This window comes from Mustela nivalis (genome assembly GCF_964662115.1).
Source record: "Mustela nivalis genome assembly, chromosome: X".
NCBI classification, from domain to species: Eukaryota; Metazoa; Chordata; class Mammalia; order Carnivora; family Mustelidae; genus Mustela; species Mustela nivalis.
Window position 1 is genome coordinate 119,333,264 of NC_139040.1, and position 24,781 is coordinate 119,358,044.

Here is a 24,781-nt window from a genome sequence, read left to right on the forward strand (position 1 = left end):
CGGGGAGCCTGCTTCCCTTCCTCTCTCTCTACCTGCCTCTCTGACTACTTGTGACCTCTGTCTGTCAAATAAATAAATAAAATCTTTTGAAAAAAAGCCTGCTAAGAGACATGACAAAAGGCAGTCTGAGGAGACAAAGCATGCATCAGAATCAGACTCAGATATGGCACAGATCTGGGGATTATGAAGGATAATTTCAGATAGGGAATTTAAAATAACTATGAGTATTATGTTAAGAGCTCTAATGGAAAAAGTAGACAAAATGCAAGTACAGACGGGTAATGATGGGTAATAAGCATACACAATTCTAAGAAAGAATTAAAAGAAATATTACAAGTAAAAAACACAACAACACAATGAATGCTTATTCATTCATGCCAAGGAAAGAATTAGGGAATTTAAAAATATTTCAAGAGAAACTTTCCAAACTAAATGCAAAGAGAAAAAAGGAATTTTTTAAAGCAGAAAACATTATTAAAGCAGAACTACAGAACAATTACAAAAGGTATAACCAGATTACCAGAAGGAAAAAAATGAGACAAAGTTAAAGAAATATTAAAGAAAAGTTAAAGAAATATTCTGCCTAAAAAGCAGAATACATTTATCTGATGGTGGACTTAGATAAGTTGTAAATATACGCAGTAAACTCTAGAACAATGACTAAAAATCTTTTTTAAAGAAGTATAATGGACATACTAAGACAGGACAGAAAACAGAATCTTATAAAACGGTCTATTAAAATCAAAACGAAGAAAAAGAGGGGAGTATTTTTGTTTAAAGAGGAAAAAAAGGGAAGGGAAGTGGAGGCCTGGCCGGCTTATAACGCCTTGATTTCAGGGTCATAAGTTGGAGCCCTACATTGGGTGCAGGGATTAGCTCTCCGCACCCCCAACAAAAAAAAAAAAAAAAAAAAAAGAAAAGAAAAGAAAAAAATGAGGGAATCTGGATGACTCAACTGGTTGAGCGTCCAGCTCGATTTGGGCCCAGATCATGATCTCAGGATCCTGGGATTGAGTCCCACATTGTACTGGGCTCTGCCCTCTGCAGGGAGTCTGCTTGAGATTCTCTTTCTCCCTCTTCTTCTGCCCACATGCACTCTTGCAAATAAATCATCTTTTTTAAAAAGTGTAATGGGGCAGCTGGGTGGCTCAGTCGGTTAAGTCTCTGCCTTGGGATCAGGTCATGATCCTAGGGTTCTGAGATCAAGCTCCACACCCAGCTCTCTGTTCAGTGGGGAGCCTGCTGATCCCTCTCCCTCTGCCTGCCACTGCCCTTGCTTATGCACTCTTTCTCTCTGTCAAATGAGTAAATAAGATCTTTTAAATAAATTAATTAAATAAATAAATAAAAATAATTTAAAAATGTAACAAATACAAAAGTTACAAAAGTAAAAAGCGTTCATATTAACCCAATCACATTAATAATTACGTTAAAATCCTTACAAATGCAAATGGCTTTAAAAAGAGAGCATGCAAGTGTATAAGCAGGGGACAGAGAGGGGCAGAGTAAGGGAGGGAGAGAATCTTATGCAGGCTCCACACTCAATGTAGAGCCCAATGCGGGGCTCAATCCCACAATCCCAAGATCATGCCCTGAGCAGAAATCAAGTGTTGGTGGCTTAACTGACTGAGTCATCCAGATGTCCCTATAAAAATGGGTTTCTAAAACCACTTTAAATAAAAAGACGCAAATAGCTTAAAAGCAAAGGGATGCAAAAAGGTATACCACATTAGCACTAATCTAAAGAAAGCTGGAGTAGCTATATCAATTTTAGACAAAGCAGATTTCAGAACCAAGACAATCATCAGGAATAAAGAGGGACATTACAAAATGATACATTCTTCAAGAAGACCTAACTATCCTTAATATGCAGGCACCAAACAAAAGAGCACCAAAATACTTGAGATAAATACAGATAGAACTGCAAGGAGAAACAGACAAGAGCAACATTATAGGTGGAGACTTCAACACCAACCCCTTTCAGTCACTGACACATCCTACGGGTTAAAAAAAGAAAAGAAAAGAAAAGAAAAACTGACTAAGGATATAGGTGAACTGAAAAGCACCATCAACTAAGTAGATCTACTAGACATTTATGTAATACTTCTTCTAAGCACAATACATATTCTTCTCAAGTTTACATGGAGTATTCCTCAAGGTAGACTAAATTCTGGGCCATAAAACATAACAGATTTTTAAGCATAAAAATCATACAGTGTATACTCTCATGGAACGCCCAGGTGACTGAGTCAGTTAAGCCTCCAACTCTTGAGTTCAGCTCAAGTCATGATCTCAGGGTCATGGAGCCTGCTTGGGATTCTCTCTCCCTCTCCCTCTGCCCCTCTTCCCCACTGCTCTGGTGCTCACTCGCTCTCAATAAATAAAGTGCATGCTCACAACCAATGGAATTAAACTAGAGATCAAGAACATAAAGCTGGAAAATCTCAAAACATTTAGAGAGTAAGCAAGACACTTCTAAGTAAGACACAAATCAGGGGCGCCTGGCTGCCTCGATCAATGAAGCATGCAACTCTTGATCTTGGGGTCATGCGTACAAGCCCCAAATTGGACATAAAGCTTACTTAAAAAAATAAAAATTAAAAAATAGCACACAAGTCAAAAGAATAAATCTTTAGAAATGTAAAAATACTTTGAACTAAATGAAAATGACAGTACAAAATTGCGTGATGCCGCAAAAGCTGTGTATAGGGGAAAAGTTTATAGCACGGGATGCATACCTGAGAAAAAAGAACAGACCTAAAATCATTAACTAAAAAAATAAAGTTTTAAAAAAATAAAATCAGTAATTAAGCTTCTATCTTAGGAAATAAGACAAAGAAGGATAACTTAAGCCTAAAACAGGAAGAAAATAATAATAAACTTTACAGAAGTAATCAATGAAATTGAACACAGGAAATCACCAGTGAAAAAAATCAATGAAAAATAGGGGCTCCTGGGTGGCTCAGTGGGTTAAGCCTCTGCCTTTGGCTCAGGTCACTATCCCAGGGTCCTGGGATCGAGCCCCACATCGGGTTCTCTCCTCAGCAGGGTGCCTGCTTCCCCCTCTCTCTCTGCCTGCCTCTCTGCCTACTTGTGATCTCTCTCTCTCTCTGTCAAATAAATAAATAAAATCTTAAAAAAAAAAAAAGAAAAATCAATGAAAACAAAAGCTGGCTCTTTTAAAAGATCAGTAAAATTGATAAACCTCTAGCCAGGCTAACCAAGAAAAAGACACAAATTATTAGTATCAGAAATGAAAGAAGAGTCATCACAACCAATCACATGGACATTAAAAGGATCATAAAGGAATATTATGTACAAATCTATGCCTATCAGTTTGGTAACTTAGGTAAACGGACCAATTCCTTGAAAGATACAAAGTACCAAATGTACAAAAGGAATAACAGATAATCAGAATAGCCTATATATGTGGAAGAAAATCAGTAATAACCTTATAAAACAAAAAGTCCCATACCCAGACTGTTTCATTGGTAACTGCTAAACATTTAAGGAGAGATTATACCAATTCTCTACAATCTCTTCCAGAAAAATCTCTTCCTTCCAGAAGTAGAGGAACAATTCTTAACTTACTCTATGAGGCCACTATTACCTTAATACCAAAACCAGATAAACTCATTAAAGAAAGGTAACCTACAGGGGCACCTGGGTGGCTCGGTGGGTTGAGCCGCTGCCTTCGGCTCGGGTCATGATCTCAGGGTCCTGGGATCGAGTCCCGCATCGGGCTCTCTGCTCGGCAGGGAGCCTGCTTCCCCCTCTCTCTCTCTGCCTGCCTCTCCATCTACTTGTGATTTCTCTCTGTCAAATAAATAAATAAAATCTTTAAAAAAAAAAAAAGAAAGGTAACCTACAGACAAATATCTCTCAGGAACAAAGATGTAGAAATCCTCAACAAATATTAGCAAAGAAAATACAGCAAAGTATAAAAAGAAGGACACATCGTGACAATATGGGATCTGTCCCAGGTGTGCAACACTGGTTCAACATTCTAAAATCAATTCATGTATCTGCCATCATCAGAGGGCTAAAATAGAAACATTGTATCATCATAGCCATTGATGCAGAAAAGCACTGACAAAAGCCAACACTCACTTGTGATAAAATCTCTTACTAATCTAGGTATAGAAAGAATGTCCTCAATTTAATAAAGAACGTCTACAAAAAAACCCAACAGTTAACATCATTCTTAATGGTAAGAAACTGCATGCCTTCCCCTAAGCTCAGAAACAAGTTAAGAATAACCCCTCTTGCCAATTTTATTCAACATTTTACTGGAAGTCATAACACAATCAGAAAAGGAAATAAAAGGGATACAGATTGGGAAAAAAAAATTTTGTTCACAGATGACAGGATTTTCCAGAAGAAAATATCAAAAAATCTACATTAAAAAACTCCTGGAACTAATAAACAATTCTATCTAGGTCACAACTTATAAGGGTAATATACAAAAATCAACTGCTTTCCCATATACCAGCAATGAATAATTGGGAAAAAAAATTAAAACAATACCACTCACATTATCACACACACAAAAAAGTACTTAAGTATAAATCTAACACAATTTTTCCAAGATCTGCATGCAAAAATCTACACAGCTATGTTGAAAGAAATCAAAGATGTAAATAAATAGAGAAATACTTTGCATTCTTGGATCGGTATTAAGATGTCAGTTCTCAACTTGATCTATAGATTCAGTGGGATCCCAATCCCAGTAAGCGATTTTGTGAAACAGAAAAGAGCCCCAAAACAGACCCAACACAAACACAGCCGATCTTTGACAAAGAAACAGAGACAATCCAATGGGGGAAAAGGTCTTTTCAACAAATGGTACTGAACATCCATACACAAAATAAAGGATCTAGATACAAACCTTTTAAGTTTAACAAAACCTAACTCAAAGTGGATCATAGACCTAGATACAAAACTACAAAACTTCTAAAAAATAACCTAGAAAATCTAGGTGAATCTTGACTTCAGTGATGAGTTTTTAGATACAACACCAAAAGGCTAATAATCCGTACATACACACAAAAACTGGTACACTGGGTATCATTAAAATTAAAATTTTCTGCTCTGCTAAAGTCACTGTTAACAGAAAGAAAAGACATGCCACAGACTGATGAAAATATGTGCAAAATACATATCTCCTGAGTGATGTCACTGAAAATGGCAAAATAAGGAAATCTAGGACTTGATAAAAACAGATAATGAGCTGGCAAAAAGTGTTAGAGTCAACTTTTCTAGAACTCTTCAACTAATCAAAAAGTAAAAACAACCAGGGAAAGACTTGATAAAGGAAGTAGCTACTTTGTGATATGAGCATGATATGCATTTTAAACTGCCCACCTACCTTACCTCACATACAGTATTCATGATGAACAAGCAGACAACAAATAGAAGGCAACTTCTCAACCTGATGAACGACATTCATGAAAAACCAGTAGCTAACACCATGCATACTCGAAGGTAAGAAAATGAAAGGCTTCTCCCCCCAAGATCAAGAACAAGACAAAGATACCTACTTTTGCCACTTAATAACATTATACTGGAAATTCTAACTAGAACAACTAGGCAAAACAAAGATATAAAAGGTGTCCAAATTTAAAAGGAAGGAATAAAACTATTCTCATTCATAGATGATATAATCATACATCTAGAAAATCCTAAAGAATCCATGTATTAGAGCTAACAAACAAATTCACCAAAGTTCCAGGATAAAAAATCAAAATACAATAGCCAGTAGTCCACAAAATGTTACCATATGACCCAGCAATTCTACTCCTAGGTATATATACAAAGGAATTAAAAGCAAGGACTCAAGATATTTGTCTGTGAGTGTTCATAGGAGCATTATTCACATTAGCCAAAAGTGGAAACATTCAACTGTTCACCAACAAATGAATGGATAAACAAAATGTGGTATATACATACAAAGGAAAATTATTCAGCTATAAAAAAATGAAGTTTTGATACACAGAATATAAACGAACCTTAAAAACATCATGCTAGTATAAGCCAGACATAAAAAGACAAATATTGTATCATTTCACTTATATGAAATATCTAAAATAGGCAAAACTGTAGAGAAAGAAAGTAGATCAGAAGTTACTAGGGGTTGGGGATAAGGGGGAATGGGGGAGTTATTGCTTAACTGCTATGGTTTCTTTTGGGGTGATAAGGAAAATTGGAAATAAACAGGAGACAGATAACACAATATTGTGAATTCAGTTGGTGACACCGAACTGTACACTTAAAAATGGTTAAAATGATAAATTGTTATACATATTTTATGATTTTAAAAAATCAGTAGTATTTCTTTACACTAGCAACTGATGATCCAAAATGGAAATTAAGAAAGCAATTCCATTTACAAGAACATCCAAATGAATAAATACCTAGGAATAAATCAAACCAAGCAAGTAAAAGATGAACACATTGAAAACTATGAAGTATTGATGGAAGAAGTTAAAGACGACTTAAATAAATAGAAGGTCCTACGTTCATGGATTAGAAAAATTTATATTGGTAACATAACAATATGCAAAGTCATCCACAGATTCAGTGTCATTCCTATCAAAATTCCAATGGCCTTTTTTTCAGAAATGGGAATGGTACTCCTCAAATTCATATGGAATTACAAGGGGCCCTCAATAACTAAAACGGGTTTCCTTGTGGGGTTTTTTTGGGGGGGGGGAACGAAGTTGGTAGATTAGATTCACACTTACTGATTTCAAAACTTAATACAAACCCACAATAATCAAAACTGTGTAGCACTGGCCTAAGGACAGACACACAGAACACAGGTATAAAACTGAGAGTCTGGAAATAAACCCATATAGTGATGGTCAATTTATTTTCAACAGGGTGACACCACCAATAAATAGGAAAAAAACTCTGTGCAACAAATGATGTTGGGACAATTGCTTATCCACATTCTAAAGAATGAAAGTGGACCCCTATCTCATACCACAAATAAAAATTAACTCAAAGGGGTGCCTGGGTAGCTCAGTGGGTTGAGCCTCTGCCTTCGGCTCACGTCATGATCTCAGGATCCTGGGATCAAGCCCCACATCGGGTTCTCTGCTCAGTAGGGAGCCTGCTTCCCCACTCCACCCCCCCAAAAAAAATTCCAGTTAGTTAACATACAGTGTAATCCTAGTTTCCGGCATACACTCTAGTGATTCTACACTTCCACACATCACCCGGCACTCATCAGGACCAGTGCCCTCCTTCATCCCCGTCTCCTGTTTCACCCACTCCTCCCACGCACCTCCCCTCTGGTATCCAGCAGTGTGTTCTCTATGATTAAGAGTCTGTATCTGATTAAGGACTTATATCCGAAATACATAAAGAATTCTTACAACTCAACAATAAAAGCAACCCAATTAAAAAATGGGCGGGAGGGGTGGGCTAAATGGATGATGGGTATTAAAGAGGGCACACGTTGGGATGAGCAATGGGTGTTCAATGTAAATGATGAATCACTAAATTCTACTCTGGAAACCAATGCTATACTGTATGTTAACTAACGTGAATTTAAATTTTTTTAAATGGGTAAAGGACTTAAACAGACATTATTCCAAAGGAGATATACAAATGGCCAACAAGCACAAGAAAAGATGCTCACCATCACTAATCATTATAGACATGTAAATCAAATACACAATATACTACTACTTTATGTCACTAGGATGGCCACAACAACAACAACAAAAGGAAACAAGTATTAGCAAGGACACAGAGAAATTGAAACCCTTGTACATTGCTGACAGGAATGTAAAGTGGTACAGCTGCTATGGAAAAACAGTTTTGTGGTTCCTCAAAAAGTTGAACATACAACTCCCATATTACCTATCACTTCCGCTCTTAGGTATAAACCCACAAAGAACTGAAAACAGGAACTCAACCAAACTTCACAAAAGTTCACAAACTTCACAAACTACACAAAAGTTCACAGAGGCATTATTCATGAGAGCCAAAAGATGGAAGGTGGAAAACAACTCCTATGCCATTATGGGGTTTGGGAAATACTTGTTTTTCCTTTATTACTGACATGAGTATTTTCCTCAGTTAGACTTTCATGAAGAATTTATTGATAAAATGGAAAAGGTTTCACATTATCATTTCAACTACTATCTTCTGTCAAATTTACCTCCCCCAAGCTATGTGTTAAGCTTCCTGATAAAAGAAAACAGGATCTTACATTTGTGTATTTATACATGCTAGGCTAAATTCCTCAAAAATAGGAATTACTTTTTGACTTCTACAGAGCCAGGGCCAGGCAGAGTACCTGACATTTTGTGGGCACTCAATAGATTTTGCTTGAGCAGATATTTGGTTGAATTGTACTTTATAATGCCTTGTCTAGAGCAGTACTTTAAGTACAGAAGATCCATAAAATTTTGATATTTTAAAATTAAAAAGCTTTAACATATGAAACAAACCTTTAAATTAGGAATGAGTCAAGCTCAGAAGCATTGTAGAATATCGACTATAGATAGCTTCTAATAGTATTTCAGGATTGGATTACAATTTATATAAAAATAGATCATCGTGCACTACTTTCCAGTTACTGCTTTCAACAACTGACAGTTAGGCTTAACGACTGAAAAGTATCCCACCATCTGGGCATTTGTTGATTAGTTCCTTTTCTTGTATTACCAGTGAATACATAACTCAGGCCTATGTAAAAAAATGATTTGCTTTCATTTTTGCTCCTGAAGTTTTGAAAGGAAGATGCATTAAAGAGCTACTGTAAATCCCTTAAGCACAGACATTTAACAGAGACTAATGAAGTTACTCATCTGAAGAAGTATAGAATGTTCTTTTCTTTGAACTAATTATGTTTTTCTGATAAGCGGAAAAGAAGACTTTAAAGTCCATGTAGTGTCCCTGCCAACTCATTCTCTAGAAGGGGACAGAGGAGTGTGTGGGGGAGGGAGGGACAAATCATTTAGGAATTGTGTCACTGTGAGAAGGTACAGAAGGTAGTCTTCTCTGTACACAATGCATGCAGAGTTACTACCAGCCAGCTCTAACATGACCATTTCTTTATCTCGTTTACTAAAAACCAACCAAACAAAACAAATCCAGATTAGGATGATCAAAGGTAACCATGAAGCTGGTAAAAACACAAAATTATTTTATTTGCCTGAAGAAGTTAGACTCCCCTGTAAATTGACATATGAACCATTATTTCTTTTATTGATAATAAGATGACAGAAACATATGTAGTTTGCTCTATATCAAAACACTAGCAGAGAGCTGAGTCCAAGATGGTGGAGGAGTAGGAGATGTTAGTTTCGTCTGGTCCCAGGAATTCAGCTGGATACCGATCAAATCATTCTGAAAACCTGAGAACTCAACCAGAGATCTAAGAAAAGAATACCTGCAGCCCTACAAAAAGAAAAGTGACCACTTTCTGCAAGGTAGGAGATGCACAGAAGTCAATCCCAGGCAATATATGTAAAGATACACTGTGGGCAGGGGAGTTGGGAGTAGAGGAGCCACCATCAGCCGGCACCAGAAAGTGATATGGCAGCAGAACACAAAATCTTAACTTTCAGAAGTCCACTCTACTGAGGGATGACCCTGCCTGAAAGGTGCTCAGGTAGTGAAGCGGGGCAGAATCCTAGGGGGGCCAGTGTGGTCTCAGGATCCTCGGGGTCATGGGAACACCGGGGGTGCCTGAGTTCCCAGGCATCAGAACAGGAAAAACAGCTGCAATCAGTGAGCCCAGCAGTGGGCTCTCAGCTAGGAGTTACCATATACCTCGAACCACGGCAGAGTCAGGCAACTCCTCCTGCAGCAGGGACTCAGCAAGCAGCAGAACTGCCACGAAACCCTCTCCCCTCCCCTGGGAGGAGCAGCGTGGGTGCAAGCTGCAGGAGCCTGCAGGGTTTGGGGCATCTAAACAGGGTCGTGTGTCTGAGACAGAAACACTCAGTCGCAGACTGGGTGAGCATGGAGTATAGACAGAGACCAGGAGCACAGGAATGATTGACTGCTTTTCCCTGGGGGTGCACTGAGGAGTGGGGCCCCAAGCGGTCTCTGCTCTGGGGCTGGAGACTGGGAGACTGACATTTTCATTCTCATCCTCTTAAGTGCTGTAGAAAACCTTCAAGGAACAAAAGAAACACAGAATAATCTTTAGCAGATTAGTTCATTTGGCCCCTGGCAAGGGTGGTGCAAATCCACCTGGGGCAAAGACACTGGAGGATCAGTGCAACAGGCTCCTCCCCCAGATGATCAGCAAGAGCATCCTGCTAAGACCAAATTTACCAGTCACAGAGAATTGCAAAACTCTAGCATTAGGGAAAAACAGTATATGGAAATTCATGGGTTTCTTTCCACCCAGGATTCTTTAGTCTTTCAATTTTATTTTTTTTCTCTTTCACTTCCAAACAACTTCTTATTTTATCAACTGTTCTTTCTAATCTTTTAATTTCCATCATTACAGTTATATTCTATCCTTTCAATGTATTTAATTTTGTTTTTCTGTATATATAAGTTTTCTTTCTTTATAATTTTCGGATGCAATTTCTTCTAAAAAACTGACCAAAATACACTCAGGACATCATGTATTATTGCTCTGTTCTGTTCACTTGTCTGCTTATATTCTTTTTTTTCCTTTTCTCTTTAAATTTTCATTTTTACAGTTACATTCTATCCTTTCATTGTAATTAATTTTATTTTTGTACATATATAAGTTTTTCTTTCTTTACAATTTTGAGATTTAGTTTTCTAACAAACTGACCAAAATACACAAAGAATGCAGTGTATTCCTCTATTCTGTTCACCTGTCTGATTATTCCCTCTTTTTAAAAAATTTTTTTAATTTTTTTCCAGTTTCAGGTCTCTTCTACTTTGTTTAGTGTATATTTTTCTGGGGTCGTTGTTGCCATTTTAGGATTTCATTCTCTCACTCATCTATTCTTTGGACAGAATAACAAAACAGAAAAACTCATCTCAAAAAAAGAAAATAAGAAGTAGAACTGAATGTCAGAGACCTAATCAATACATGTAAGTAAAATGTTGGAACTACAGTTAAGAATAATGATTATAAAGATAAGAGCTGGGCTTGAAAAAAGGATAGAAGACACTAAAGAATCCCTTTGTGGGGAAATCAAAGAACTAAAGTAGGTATCAAAAGGATATCTTAAAGGATATTAATGAGATGTAATGCAATGTAATAAAAAAGGATATAAATGAGGTTCTTATATGATAAATGAAGAAGAATAGAGAATTAGTGATATAAAAGGCAAAATGGTGTAGAATAAAGAAGCTGAGACAAAGAGAGATAAACAACTACTGGATCACAAGGGAAGAATTTGAGAGATAAGTAATATAATAAAGCAAAACTATATTAAAACTACTGGGACTCCAGAAGAAGAGGAAAGAAAGAGGGGAGCAGAAGGTATACTGGAGCAAATCATAGCAGAGAATTCCCCTAATCTGGAGAAGGAAACACACATCAAAGTCCAAGACGCACAGAGAACCTCCCCTCAAAAATCAATAAAAATAGGTGAACACCCCGCCATATAATAGTGAAACTTGCTAATATCAGAGACAAAGAGAAAATCCTGAAAGCAGCTCAGGACAAGAGGTCTGTAACCTATAAGGTATAAATATTAGATTAGCTGACCTATCCACACAGACACTGCAGGCCAGAAAGGACTGGCATGATGTAATCAGGGTGCTAAATGAGAAAAACATGTAGCCAAGCATACTTTACCCAGTCAGGACATCATTCAAAATAGAAGAAGTAATTTAAAAAAAAACAAAAACAAAAACAAAAAAAAAACAGAACAGAACAGGACAAACAGAAACTAAAAGAATTTGAAATCACCAAACCGGCCCTACAAGAAATATTGAAAAGGATCCTCTAATCAAAGAGAGAGCCTAAAAATAACATAGACCAGGAAGGAACAGAGAAAATATACAGTAACAGTCACTTTATAGGCAATACAATGGCACTAAATTCATATCTTTCAATAGTTACTCTGAATGTAAATGGACTTAATGCCCCAATCAAGATGATATCAGATTGGATAAAAAAGTAAAACCCATAGATATGCTATCTGCAAGAGACACATTTTAGACACAAAGACACTTCCAGATTGAAAGTGAGAGGGTGGAAAACCATTTATCATACTAATAGACATCAAAAGAAAGCTAGGGTGGCAATCCTTATATCAGACAAATTAGATTTTAAACCAAAGATTGTATTAAAAGATGAGGAAGGACACTATATCATAATTAAAGGGTCTATCCAACAAGAAGATCTAACAAGTGTAAATACTGATACCCCTAACAAGGGAGCAGCCAATTATATGAGCCAATTAATAACAAAATTTAAAAAAAAAACACTAATAATATAATAAGAGACAGTAAGAGTACAGGACTTTAACAACTCCCTCACTGCAATGGACAGAACATCTAAGCAGAAGATCAACAAGGAAATAAGGGCTTTGAATGACACACTGGACCAGATGGACATCACAGATACATTCAGAACATTCCATCCCAAAGCAAAAGAATACACGTTCTTCTCAAGTGCACATGGAACATTCTCCAGAATAGATCACATGAAAAGATCACAAATCAGGTCTCAACCGGTACCAAAAGACTGAGATCATTCCCTGACCACAATGCTTTGAAACTGGAACTCAATCACAAGAAGAAATGTGCAAAGAACTCAAATACATGGAGGCTAAAGAGCATCCTACTAAGGAATAAATGGGTCAACCAGGAAATTGAAGAATTTTTAAAATTCATGGCAACAAATGAAAATGAAAACACAACTATTCAAAATCTTTGGAATATAGTAAAGGCGGGCCTCATAGAGAGGTATATAGCAATACAAGCCTTTCTCAAGAAAGAAAGGTCTCAAATACACAACCTAACCTTATACCTAAAGAAGCTAGAGAAAGAGCAGCAAATAAAGCCTAAACCCAGCAGAAGAAAATCAATAAGGATTAGAGCAAAAATCAATAAAACAGAAACCAAAAGAATAGTAGAACAGGTCAACAAAACAAAGAGCTGGATCCTTGAAAGAATGAATCATTGATAAACCCCTGGCCAGATTTATCAAAAAGAAAAGAGAAAGGACCCAAATTAATATAACCATGAATAAAAGGAGAGATCAGAAACAACACTGAAGAAAGAGAAATTATTATGAGTACATATCACGAGCAATATATGCCAACAAATTGGACAATCTGGAAGAACTGGGTGCATTCCTAGAGACATATACACTACCACAACTGAAACCAGAAGAAATAGAAAACCTGAACAGACCCCCATAACCAGCAATCAAAAATTTTCCAACGAACAAGAGCCCAGGGCCAAATGGCTTCCCATGGGAATGCTACGAAACATTTACAGAAGAATTAATACCTATTCTTTTGAAGCTGTTTAAACAAATAGAAATGGAAGGAAAACTTCCAAACTCATTCTATGAGGCCAGCAATAGCTTGATCCCAAAACCAGACAAAGACCTTATCAAAAAAAGGAGAATCATACACCAATATCCCTGATGAACATGGATGCAAAAATTGTCACCAAAGTACCAGTCAATAGGATCCAACAGTACATTAAAAGGATGATTCACCAAAACCAAGTGAGATTTATTCCTGGGCTGCAAGGGTGGTTCAACACCCGCAAATTAATCAATGTGATACACTACATAAATAAAACAAAGGACAAGAACCATCCTCTCAACAGATGCAGAAAAAGCAACTGAGAAAGTACAGCTCCTTTCTTGATTAAAACTCTTCAGTGTAGAGACAGAGGGAACATAACTCAGTATCATAAAACCCATATACAAAAAGCCCACAGCAAATACCATTCTTAACAGGGAAACATTGAGAGCTTTTCTCCTAAGGTCAGGAGCACAGCAGGGATGTCCATTATCACCACTACTGTTCAACATAGTACTAGAAGTCCTAACCTCAGCAAACAGACAACAAAAAGAAATAAAATGAATCCAAGTCAGCAAAGTAGTCCAACTCTCAACTCTTCCCAGATGACATGATACTCTATGTGGAAAACCCAAAGACTCCACCCCCAAATTGCTAGAACTCACAGGAATTCAGCAACGGCAGGATATAAAATGAATGCACAGAAATCAGTTGTCTTTCTATACACTAACAATGAGACAGAAAAAAGAGAAAATAGGAGTCAATCCCATTTACTACAATTGCACCTAAAATCATAAGCTACCTAGGAATAAATCCAACCAAAGAGGCAAAGGATTGGTACTCAGAAAACTACAGAACACTCAAAAAAGAAATTGAGGAAGACACAAAGAAATGGAAAAAATGTCCCATTCTCATGGATTGGAAGAACAACTATTGTTAAAATGTCTATGCTACCTAGAGCAATCTATACACTCAATGTAATCCCTATCAACATACCATCAACTTTTTTCACAGAGCTGGAACAAATTATCCTAAAATTGGTATGGAACCAGAAAAGACTCCTGAATACCCAAGGGAATGTGGAAAAAGGAAACCAAAGCTGGTGGCATCACAATTCTGGACTTCAAGCTTTATTACAAAGCTGTAACCAAGACAGTATGATACTGGCACAAAAATAGACACATAGATCAATGGAACAGAATAAACATCCCAGAAATGGACCCTCAACTCTATGGTCAACTAAACTTTGACAAAGCAGGAGAGAATGTCCAATGGAAAAAAGACAGTCTCTTCAATAAATGGTGTTGAGAAAATTGGGACAGCCACATGCAAAAGAAGGAAACTGGACCATTTCCTTACACCATTCACAAAAATAGACTCAAAATGGATGAAAGACCTACATGTGAGGCAGGAATCCATCAAAATCCTAAAGGAGAACAGAGGCAGCAACCTCTGTAACCTTGGCCGCAGTAACTTCTTGCTAGACATGTCTCCAAAGGCAAGGGAAACAAAGGCAAAAATAAACCACTGGGACTTCATCAAGATAAAAGGCTTTTGCACAGCAAAGGAAACAGTCGACAAAACCAAAAGACAACTGACAGAATGGGAGAAGATATTTGCAAATGACATATCAGATAAAGGGCTAGTACTCAAATTCTATAAAGATCTTATCAAATTCGACACCAAAGAAGAAAAACATAAACAGACATTTCTCCAAAGAAGACACACAAATGGTCCACAGACACATGAAAAAATGTTCAACATCACTCAGCATCAGGGAAATAAAAATCAACATCACAGTAAGGTAACACCTCATACCAGTCAGATGGCTAAAATTAACCACTCAGGAAGCAAAAGATATTTGCAAGGATGGAGAAAGGGGAACCCTCCTACACTATTGGAGGGAATTACAACCTTGTGCAGCCACTCCAGAAAACCATCCGGAGATTCCTTAAAAAGTTGGAAATAGAGCTATCCTATGACCCACCAATTGCACTACTGGGTATCTACCCCAAAGATACAAATGTAATGATCTGAACACTGGGGCACCTGCTCCCTAGTGTTTATAGCAGGAATGTCCACAATAGCCAAATTCTGGAAAGAGCTCAGCTGTCCCCTGAACGATGAACAAATAAAGAACATGTGGTGTGAGTATATATATACTTACACACACACACACACACACACACAAATGGAATACCACTCAGCCAACCAAAAAAAAAAAGAAAGAAAGAAAGAAATCTAGCCATTGCAACAACATGGATAGAATTAGAGGGTATTGGGGCACCTGGTGGCTCAGGGGGTTAAGCCTCTGCCTTCAGCTCAGGTCATGATTTCAGGGTCCTAGGATCGAGCCCCACGTTGGGCCCTCTGCTCAGCGGGGAGCTGCTTCCCCCTCTCCCTCTGCCTGCCTCTCCGCCTACTTGTGATCTCTGTCTGTCAAATAAATAAATAAAATCTTAAAAAAAAAAAAAAAGAATTAGAGGGTATTATGCTGAGTGCAATAAGTCAATCAGAGAAAGATAATTATATGATCTCATTCACGTGGAATTTAAGAAACAAAACAGAGGATCATAGGGGAAGAGAAGAAAAAATAAAACAAGATGAAATCAGAGAGGGAGACAAACCTTAAGAAACTCTTAACCACAGGAAATAAACTGAAGAGTTGGCTGGAAGGGAGATGGGTAGGGGGATGGGGTGACTGGGGGATGGGCATGAAGGAGGGCACAGGATGTAATGAGCACTGGGTATTATGGATGTAATGAGCACTGGGTATTATGTAAGACAGATGAATCACTGACCTCTACCTCTGAAACTAATAATATGTTAATTGAATTTAAAATAAATTTTTAAAGACTAGCAGAATCTGAAATACAGAATATAATACAAAGAAGTATGATTTTGATAAGACTTTTGTAGTGCTCCAGAAATTGTTCAATAATTAACTGGATCAGCAAGAAAAGGTAGGTCAAAAGAGGAACCCACACACAAGTAATGGTTCTATGAGTGCCACTTTAAGAGTAGACGGAAGATATCTTCCCCCAATAATGCCTACAATCTGTTCCTGAACAGTGGCACCTTGTCAATCTCCATAACCTACAGTAAATTAAAATCATTTAGGATAGTGTGATTACTTTAAAAAATGATTATGTGAAATAATCCATCAATACTGAAATATTCCCAGCTGCTTACAATCTTTATTAAAAAATCTAAGCCTATCTCTAATTTTCTTCAAATGGCAGAAATTGGGGCGCCTGGGTGGCTCAGTGGGTTAAGCCGCTGCCTTCGGCTCAGGTCATGATCTCAGGGTCCTGGGATCGAGTCCCGCATCGGGCTCTCTGCTCAGCGGGGAGCCTGCTTCCTCCTCTCTCTCTCTCTCTGCCTGCCTCTCTGCCTACTTGTGATCTCTCCCTGTCAAATAAATAAAATCTTAAAAAAAAAAAAAAATGGCAGAAATTCTTTTTTAAAGATTTTATTTATTTATTTGCCAGAGACAGAGAGAGACACACACAGAGTACAAGCAGGGGAGGAAGGAGAGGGAGAAGCAAGCTCCCTGCTGAGCAAGGAGCCCAATGTGGGACTCAATCCAGGACCCAGGGATCATGACCTGAGTGAAGGCAGACATTTAACCAACTGAGCCACCCAGGTGTCCCTAAATGGAAGAAATTTTGTACAGAAGAAGCAGGAATCCACATCCTACTTATATTTAAATAAGGAGGAAAGTAATGACAAAAAATAATTAATCCCATATATTCAGTTTGTCATTGTTGATTCATCTCTTTTAAGCTGTTTTAAAAGCTCAATTCACATGTAAAACTTAAATCCAAAAAAATTTTAAGGCTTGTTTCATTTAATGTGGAAAAAACTAAAACAACATCTATTTTGTTTTAGTAGAAAATAACTGTATGGTTTTAGATTGTACACTATAAACAATCTGTTTAACTGGTGATGGTTCATTGACCTTTCTCCTTCAAGTATTTGCTTTAAATAGTTCAGTTTTTTAATTTTTAAAAATAACCGAACCAGGGGCGCCTGGGTGGCTCAGTCAGTTAAGCATCTGCCTTCGGCTCAGGTCATGATCCCTAGGTTCTGGGATGGAGCCCCACATCGGGCTCCCTGCTCACTGGAGAGCCTGCTTGTCCCTCTTCCTTCTGCCTGCTGCTTGGCCCACTTGTACTCTTCACATCAAATAAATAAAACCTTTAAAAAAAAAAAAAAATGACCAAATCACCATTCAGCTTTTTGGTAGAAAACAAAATTAATCTGAAAAACAGGAATCAGTAATTCAAAATATATAATGCTTGCTAAAAATGAACCCTCAAAGCAAAAGACACATTATGCATAATAAGTGATTAATAACCCAAGAATGCCTTTTAGTGGGGGGGAAATACGGATATTCCTGACTAGTGAATATTTAATCACATCTATTCCTCCTCCTACTCTCAATTTCTCAACTCTTTTTTTTTTTTTAAGATTTTATTTATTTATTTGACAGAGAGAGATCACAAGCAGGCAGAGAGGCAGGCAGAGAGAGAGGAGGAAGCAGGCTCCCTGCTGAGCAGAGAGCCCGATAGGGCTCGATCCAAGGACTCAGAGTTCATGACCTGAGCCGAAGGCAGTGGCTCAACCCGCTGAGCCACCCAGGTGTCCCAATTTCTCAACTCTTAAAAGAGAAAAAGGGCACAATCTGGATTTTCTCAACCTGCTCTCTCCTTAACCTCTTGCAATTTGGCATTCTATGTATCACTTCACTTAAAGGGGTCATCAATAAATGACAATATTAAATGAAATGCGTCTTTTCACCCCTCAATCCTTATTATCATGGATCTTTTTATGGATTTTTACACTGCTGGTGAATACATTTTTAAAAAATCTTTCTTCCTTGCTTTCTAGATGTCTGCCTCCCACTCCTGTCAGTAGGACTATTTAAGGCACGCCCTTAACTCTGCTCTACACTCCCTCTTGGAAGGTCCATAACATTTCATAGTTATGCTCAAGTTAGTGATTTCTGGCATCAGATAAAGTGTGGTTCCAACACTTAGCTGCATAATCTTGGCCCTAACACATAACCTCTCTAATGACTGCTTTCTTCTCTGTAAAATGGATGTAACAGCAGGGCTGTTGTGAGTAGTAAAGGGACAACATCTAGCAGAGTTAGCTGGCATATGTTAGATGCTCGATATGTGGTATTTATTATCAGGTTTGGTATTTTGCTTCCATTTTATTCTTTTTTTAATAAAAGCAAAGCTCGCTATTTCTCCCCTAAAACTTACAAACCCTTTATAAGTTTGTCAGTCATACAAATATTAGCAATGATTTTTCAGTTTACTATAAACCCTTAGGATCATCTCTAATCCTTCCACAGGGACCTGGTACTCTACAATAGCTCTCTACAGTGGTCTTCATTTTTGGTTTTATAATTTAAGTGAATTTTATTATTTACTAAATACTTCTAGACTCGGGGCACCTGGGTGGCTCAGTCGGTTGAGCATCTGCCTTAGACTCAGGTCATGATCCCAGGGTCCTGTGATGGAGCCTCACGTGGGGCTCCTTGCTCAGCAGGGAGCCTATTTCTCCCTCTCCTGCTCCCCCTGCTTGTGCTCTCTGCTTTACAAATAAATTTAAATAAATAAAGCCTTAAAAAAATAAAAATAAAAATAAATATTTCTAGGCTCTACCCCAATGTTGGATTCTTAATGCCTTTGTATAATTAGCTATCCCAAGAGCATATGTCATCTACCACTTCAAAACAAACAATAATTTCTCATATGTCAACCATAGCCACAGGAAAGGAAATATATGAATCAGCACTTCCCCATCCTAGGATCAATTAGCATTTCCCCCCAACCTCTCCCAATCAGACTGCACAAAGCTTTGTCTCCAGTTCTAATCAAATCTCCCTATGTCACTCCATTCCATTTGCCCTACTTTGTTGTAAGGATGACCTCTCTGAGCTTCTGCAAAGAAAAGTATGCTGTAAAATATGCATAAGAACTTCAAAGCAGACATGCAAATAAAAAGAGAACCAGCAATGCATATATGGAAAGTAAATATCCAAACCAGAGCTTCTTCCAAATGAGAGTGGTTCTAAGGTGCCATAAGTAGCTTAACACTTACTGCTAAGAGTTTTCATATATATGCCAATGTGCATATATACAATAAACAGAAGCTGTGAAAAGGAGTATAGTTACATTTTTCTTTTTCAGTTGTGCAGTATTTGTTTCAGAAAATTAAGAAATATGGTCTTTGGCCTGGAATAGCCCAATACCACACTGTGTTCGCAATAAACAAGATACATTTGTTTATAAGCATGACCTCTAAATTTCTTACAACAGTACACGATTTAAAACAACAACTTTATTTCACACTTGCTCAAATATATAATGTGCTAAGAATTATTTAATTATATATACACCCACAGCCAATCTTATCCAAAAGATCAAATTGATGCGTAAGTGATCACACATACCTACACATACGTAATCACACACACCTGATTTGTACATTTTTATAAGCATTTCATTAAGTCTTTAAAAGCTATGCAAAATATATAGGTGCGATTTTTTTTTTATATATATCATAGGTACAACAGGGAGGATCATATCCATCTTTAAATATAACATGAGATTTCATAATAATCCATTTGTTTGATCCCAAAGGGTAAATCTTAGAAGCATCAAATTCTCTTTTCAGATAATGTGGTAAAGACTAAAGCTCTGACTCTAGCTGAAAAGAGGATATATCTGTAACAAGTCTAATGACTAAACAGCTGCAGATTCTAAAAAGAGTTTTAGATTACTCTGAGGTAGGCACTAGTTTATGCTTTACATTTTCCATCCAGCAATATCTTTTCAGATGCATGAAAAGGGAAAAGCAACAATACTTAGAGAGCTGGTCTGTGAGTCCCTCATTTAGTGAAGGGCAGTAAAAAGAGATATTTTTTAGATGAAATGTCATTTGCAGCAATCTCGTGGGTTATTTTTTCAAGTATCTAACTTTCTACCTCTTCAGACCATAAGCCAAAAAAAAGCAAGAAATCTATGGTTTATTCATCCTTTTAATTAAAACTGCCCAAGGAATCAGAGTTCACATTTAGAGTTGGTTTCCCAAGAGCAGAGATACCTGCTCTCATCTACTTTTATTATAGGCCCATCTTACTGGGACTAACAGTGTGCATTATGAGAACCAGGTACAGGTAACAAACATATATTTGCCAGACACAAGGAAAGATAAAAACAATATATTCAACTAATAAGACTTATTTTTACATAAAAGGCAAAAAGAGAGCTTAGATAAGGTTAAAAAAAAAAAAGTATGGGGAAACAATGACAAGAAGAAGTGGGACAAGACTGAGAGAACACTGTTGGAAGATTTGCATTATTATCAGAAATTTTTCAACTTTAAAACTCAAAGATTAAGAACTGAAGCGTCCATTTATTATACTGCATAAACAGAGCCATGGTATAAAAGGAAATACTGTGTTTTTTGAAAGAGTCAAATTTAACAACCTATTTCCCCTGAGTAGTATCCACTGAGGAATTTTATTTTTTTAAAGCTTCAGAAATTTATTATAACTCAAGGCAACTCATTAACAGTATAGAAATTCATTAGAGAGCTTTTCATTTGTTTAATTTCCAACTGCAGTAGTATTTCTTAACAAGGTATTCAAGTTCCTAAATTTATTTTGGGTATGTTTAATTTATCTTTTTAAATTCTTAATCATCTCAAATCAATAACCACAGTATACAAAACATTTTTTGAGGATTTACCGGCCGAGATCTTCAGATAACTATTACCAACATAAGATACTTTGAACACCCAATTTTAACAGGAAATTCATTAAATTAAGAAAATTATGATCTAAAACCCAAAAATACATCAACTGTCCTGAAACCTTATATCTAAAACATACTATTTTGTATAGCAGGAAAGAAAAAATAAATGTAAAAATGGTATCTTCTTTATTTATGCATATGTACACACACACATATATGTTATGATAGATAGGATTTGAGGGTTTAAATTATGACTTGGGCTAAATTTTTAAACTCCTTTCAGACATAAGGAATTCCATTAGAAAATATCACAAAAAACTTTAACCTTTGGTCTTAACAAAATTATAAACAAAATAGCATGAGGCCAGATACTAATACTCAGACTAAATACACCATAACAAGAAAATATTTAACCTAACATTTAAAACTGTTACAGCTGCAATACTTGCCACCTTAAAGTCAGTCCCTGAGTCAAACATGCTTATCACTGAGCAACAGCTATGGGAATCCTGAAAGAACTTCCCTGAATAACTGGTGATTAGTATAATAGTCAAATAACCTATATCATAAGATCAATTTCAAGGCTACTCAAGGGTGATCAACTACAACCAATAATGATAATCATACACTATTATCTGAAGCCCTATTTCATAACCAAACACCTATCCACTACCTTTCAAAATGTGGATTCAGATCTACTAAAGATTGTAAGTTATTGGGTCTATGTGAAAAATAATGACTGAATGAAACTCCTTTCTCATAAGTAACTTGAACATAAATCTGTCACTACCTTGATTTCTTCTATATCATCTTTTCTCTCTTCCCATTAGGAAGCTTTTCACCTATAAACAGGTCATCTGAGAAAAAACAGCATACGATTTCAAATAACTAATGACTACCTAATCATGAGAAAGCTTGTCCAAAAGTAGTCTTTTTCTGGGTTCACATGTTCATTCTACTTTATTAAGCATCATTATCATAGCCAAACAGTTTTAATTATATGCCCACATACACAGAGCAATACATTAGTTTCTAAACAGTTAAACATATACATTATTTTCTTTTTAAAAAACCATGTACTTGCCTTGTGTCTGCATTTAAGTACAACTCCATAGGCTCCTACAACAAAAAGAAATAAAAACTTAGGGGCACATAGACAAACTATAGCTCTTAGAGAAATAAAAGTTCTATTATACTTATATTGGTTATCAGTGTATGATATAATAATGATTCCTAAAATGACAATACTCTCCAGTGACAATGCAATGAGCCACACATAAACAAAATGTGGATATTAGTATATATTTTTCATAAAATGAGTATAAGCAACTCATTTACCCAACAAGTATCTTTAAATGTTTCTGTTTTTAGTGAAAACCTCACTTGATGGTGGCGCCTGGGTGGCTCAGTGGGTTAAGCCGCTGCCTTCGGCTCAGGTCATGATCTCAGAGTCCTGGGATCGAGCCCCGCATCGGGCTCTCTGCTCAGCAGGGAGCCTGCTTCCTCCCCTCTCTCTGCCTGCCTCTCTGCCTACTTGTGATCTCTCTCTATAAAATAAATAAATAAAATCTTAAAAAAAATATATATATATTAAAAAAAAAAAAAAAAAAAAAAACCTCACTTGAAAGATTTAAAATTTAAGCTTAAAACTACTGGAGAGGGCGCCTGGGTGGCTCAGTGGGTTAAGCCGCTGCCTTTGGCTCGGGTCGTGATCTCAGGGTCCTGGGATCGAGTCCCGCATCGGGCTCTCTGCTCAGTGGGGAGCCTGCTTCCTCCTCTCTCTCTCTGCCTGCCTCTCTGCCTACTTGTGATCTCTCTCTATAAAATAAATAAATAAAATCTTTAAAAAAAAAAAAAACTACTGGAGATAAGATTTGGACATAAGAACTTTAAGATTAAATGGAAAAAAAAAAAAAAAAAGAAAACTCAAAAGATTGAAGAAAACTTAAAATTTAAAAGCTAATTGTCTCCCAATAGTAAGCTCAGGTACCAAGCCTACCAAGTATGTTCTCACTCCTAGGAGACATTTAAGACCTCTTCCAGAATACTGGAATCTCTTTCCTGACAGGCAAAATAATATAGGCCTAAGCATTCCAATTTAGTAACCTGCAGGAGTTGCTACATTTTTGCCATAAATACTCAGTACAAGCAAGGGCACAGGCCATAAGTAGTCCAAGGCTCTCTGGCCATTTATAGCCAAGCACTTCCACTTTCCTTGGTATACTCTGATGACATTCATCAATACAGTTTGGGTTACTAATCCTCTTCCCTAGCCAGAAAACTACTTCTTTAGAGGCAGAACAGAGTTGACAGCAAGATACCCAGGAAACTAAGGTCAGAGTCATATTGTGACAACCTAATTAGCAAAATTAAATGTAATGTATGATAACTTGAGGTTTGTAGAAATGTCAAGAACATTGACAGGCAAGGTCTGCATACATCTATGACAAGCAAACTTCAGACAGATGAGATTGGGAAATGTGTCTCAAACAGAATCCAAAGACCCGGAACAAGTCTCCCTCACTTTGGTGGAGATGGATGAATCTTATTATCTTAGTCAGGATGGAATCAGCTACTACAACTGTCCAACTTATTTTCACAATCATCACCAGGCAATCCTTCAGTCCCGATTTAACTGCTAATGCCAGTTTTTCTACAGGGGAAAAGTACACTGCCCAGGCTACAGGAATGCAGAGTTTACTAGACAGTTTTTAATTTCCATAATATGTATGTATTTCTTAGCCAAAAAGCATCTAAGGTGGTTTACAAAGAAAAAATATATAGCAATGATGGTTCTGACTATAACTAAAACTGACATACACGGATTTATAGAACAGTCTAGTAGTTTAGTTAATCTGAGCTAATTCCTAAGGAGATGATCACCTACAGTTATACTAAGAAAACCAAGGATGTGATCCAGAAAAACTGGGGCCCAGGGTTTGAAACGTTCCAACCTTGTTACACCCTATGAGCTGACTGGCTCCAGTCAGTAGCTTTACTGCATTAGCTTCTAATTATAACACTTTGGGGAAAAAAAACATACAAAAAAGGCAGCTATATAACATAGTAGACAAGACATCAGAATGAGTTTTACTGGGATGCCAGGGTAAGGCTAAGTCAGTTAAGCATCTGCCTTCTGTTCAGGTTTGAGCCCCACATCAGACTCTGCTCAGCAGAGAGTCTGCTTCTCCCTCTCCCTCTCCCTCTGTGTTCTTTCTCTCTCTCTCTCTCTAATAAATAAATAAATAAAATCTTTTTTAAAAGAAATTACTAAAACAAAAACAATGAATTTTATTTACATAATTATTATCAATGAGGAAAAGGAAAAGGAGTTGACTGGTACAGGAAGAAGGATTCATTCTTTTTGTATGGTTTCAACTTCAGATCTTAAAGCAAGTACCCAATAATTAGACTCTATTTGTTTTTGTTTTTTTTTTTTTTAAGATTTTATTTATTTACTTGACAAGGATCACAAGTAGGCAGAGAGGCAGGCAGAGAGAGAGAGAGAGGAGAAAGCAGGCTCCCTGCTGAGCAGAGAGCCCAATGCGGGGCTCGATCCCAGTATCG

The 24,781-nt window shown here is 37.0% G+C and overlaps 1 protein-coding gene across 2 annotated transcripts in view; it reads right to left on the reverse strand.

The window, feature by feature from the left end:
- The window catches only part of CDKL5 (cyclin dependent kinase like 5), a 225,322-nt gene that overhangs the window by 119,882 nt on the left and 80,659 nt on the right, over nt 1-24,781 (reverse strand). For both annotated transcript variants that reach the window (XM_082718372.1, XM_082718369.1), the window contains exon 3: nt 22,299-22,333. In XM_082718372.1, the coding sequence (XP_082574498.1) occupies nt 22,299-22,333 (35 nt within the window). The remainder of the gene's footprint in view (nt 1-22,298; nt 22,334-24,781) is intronic.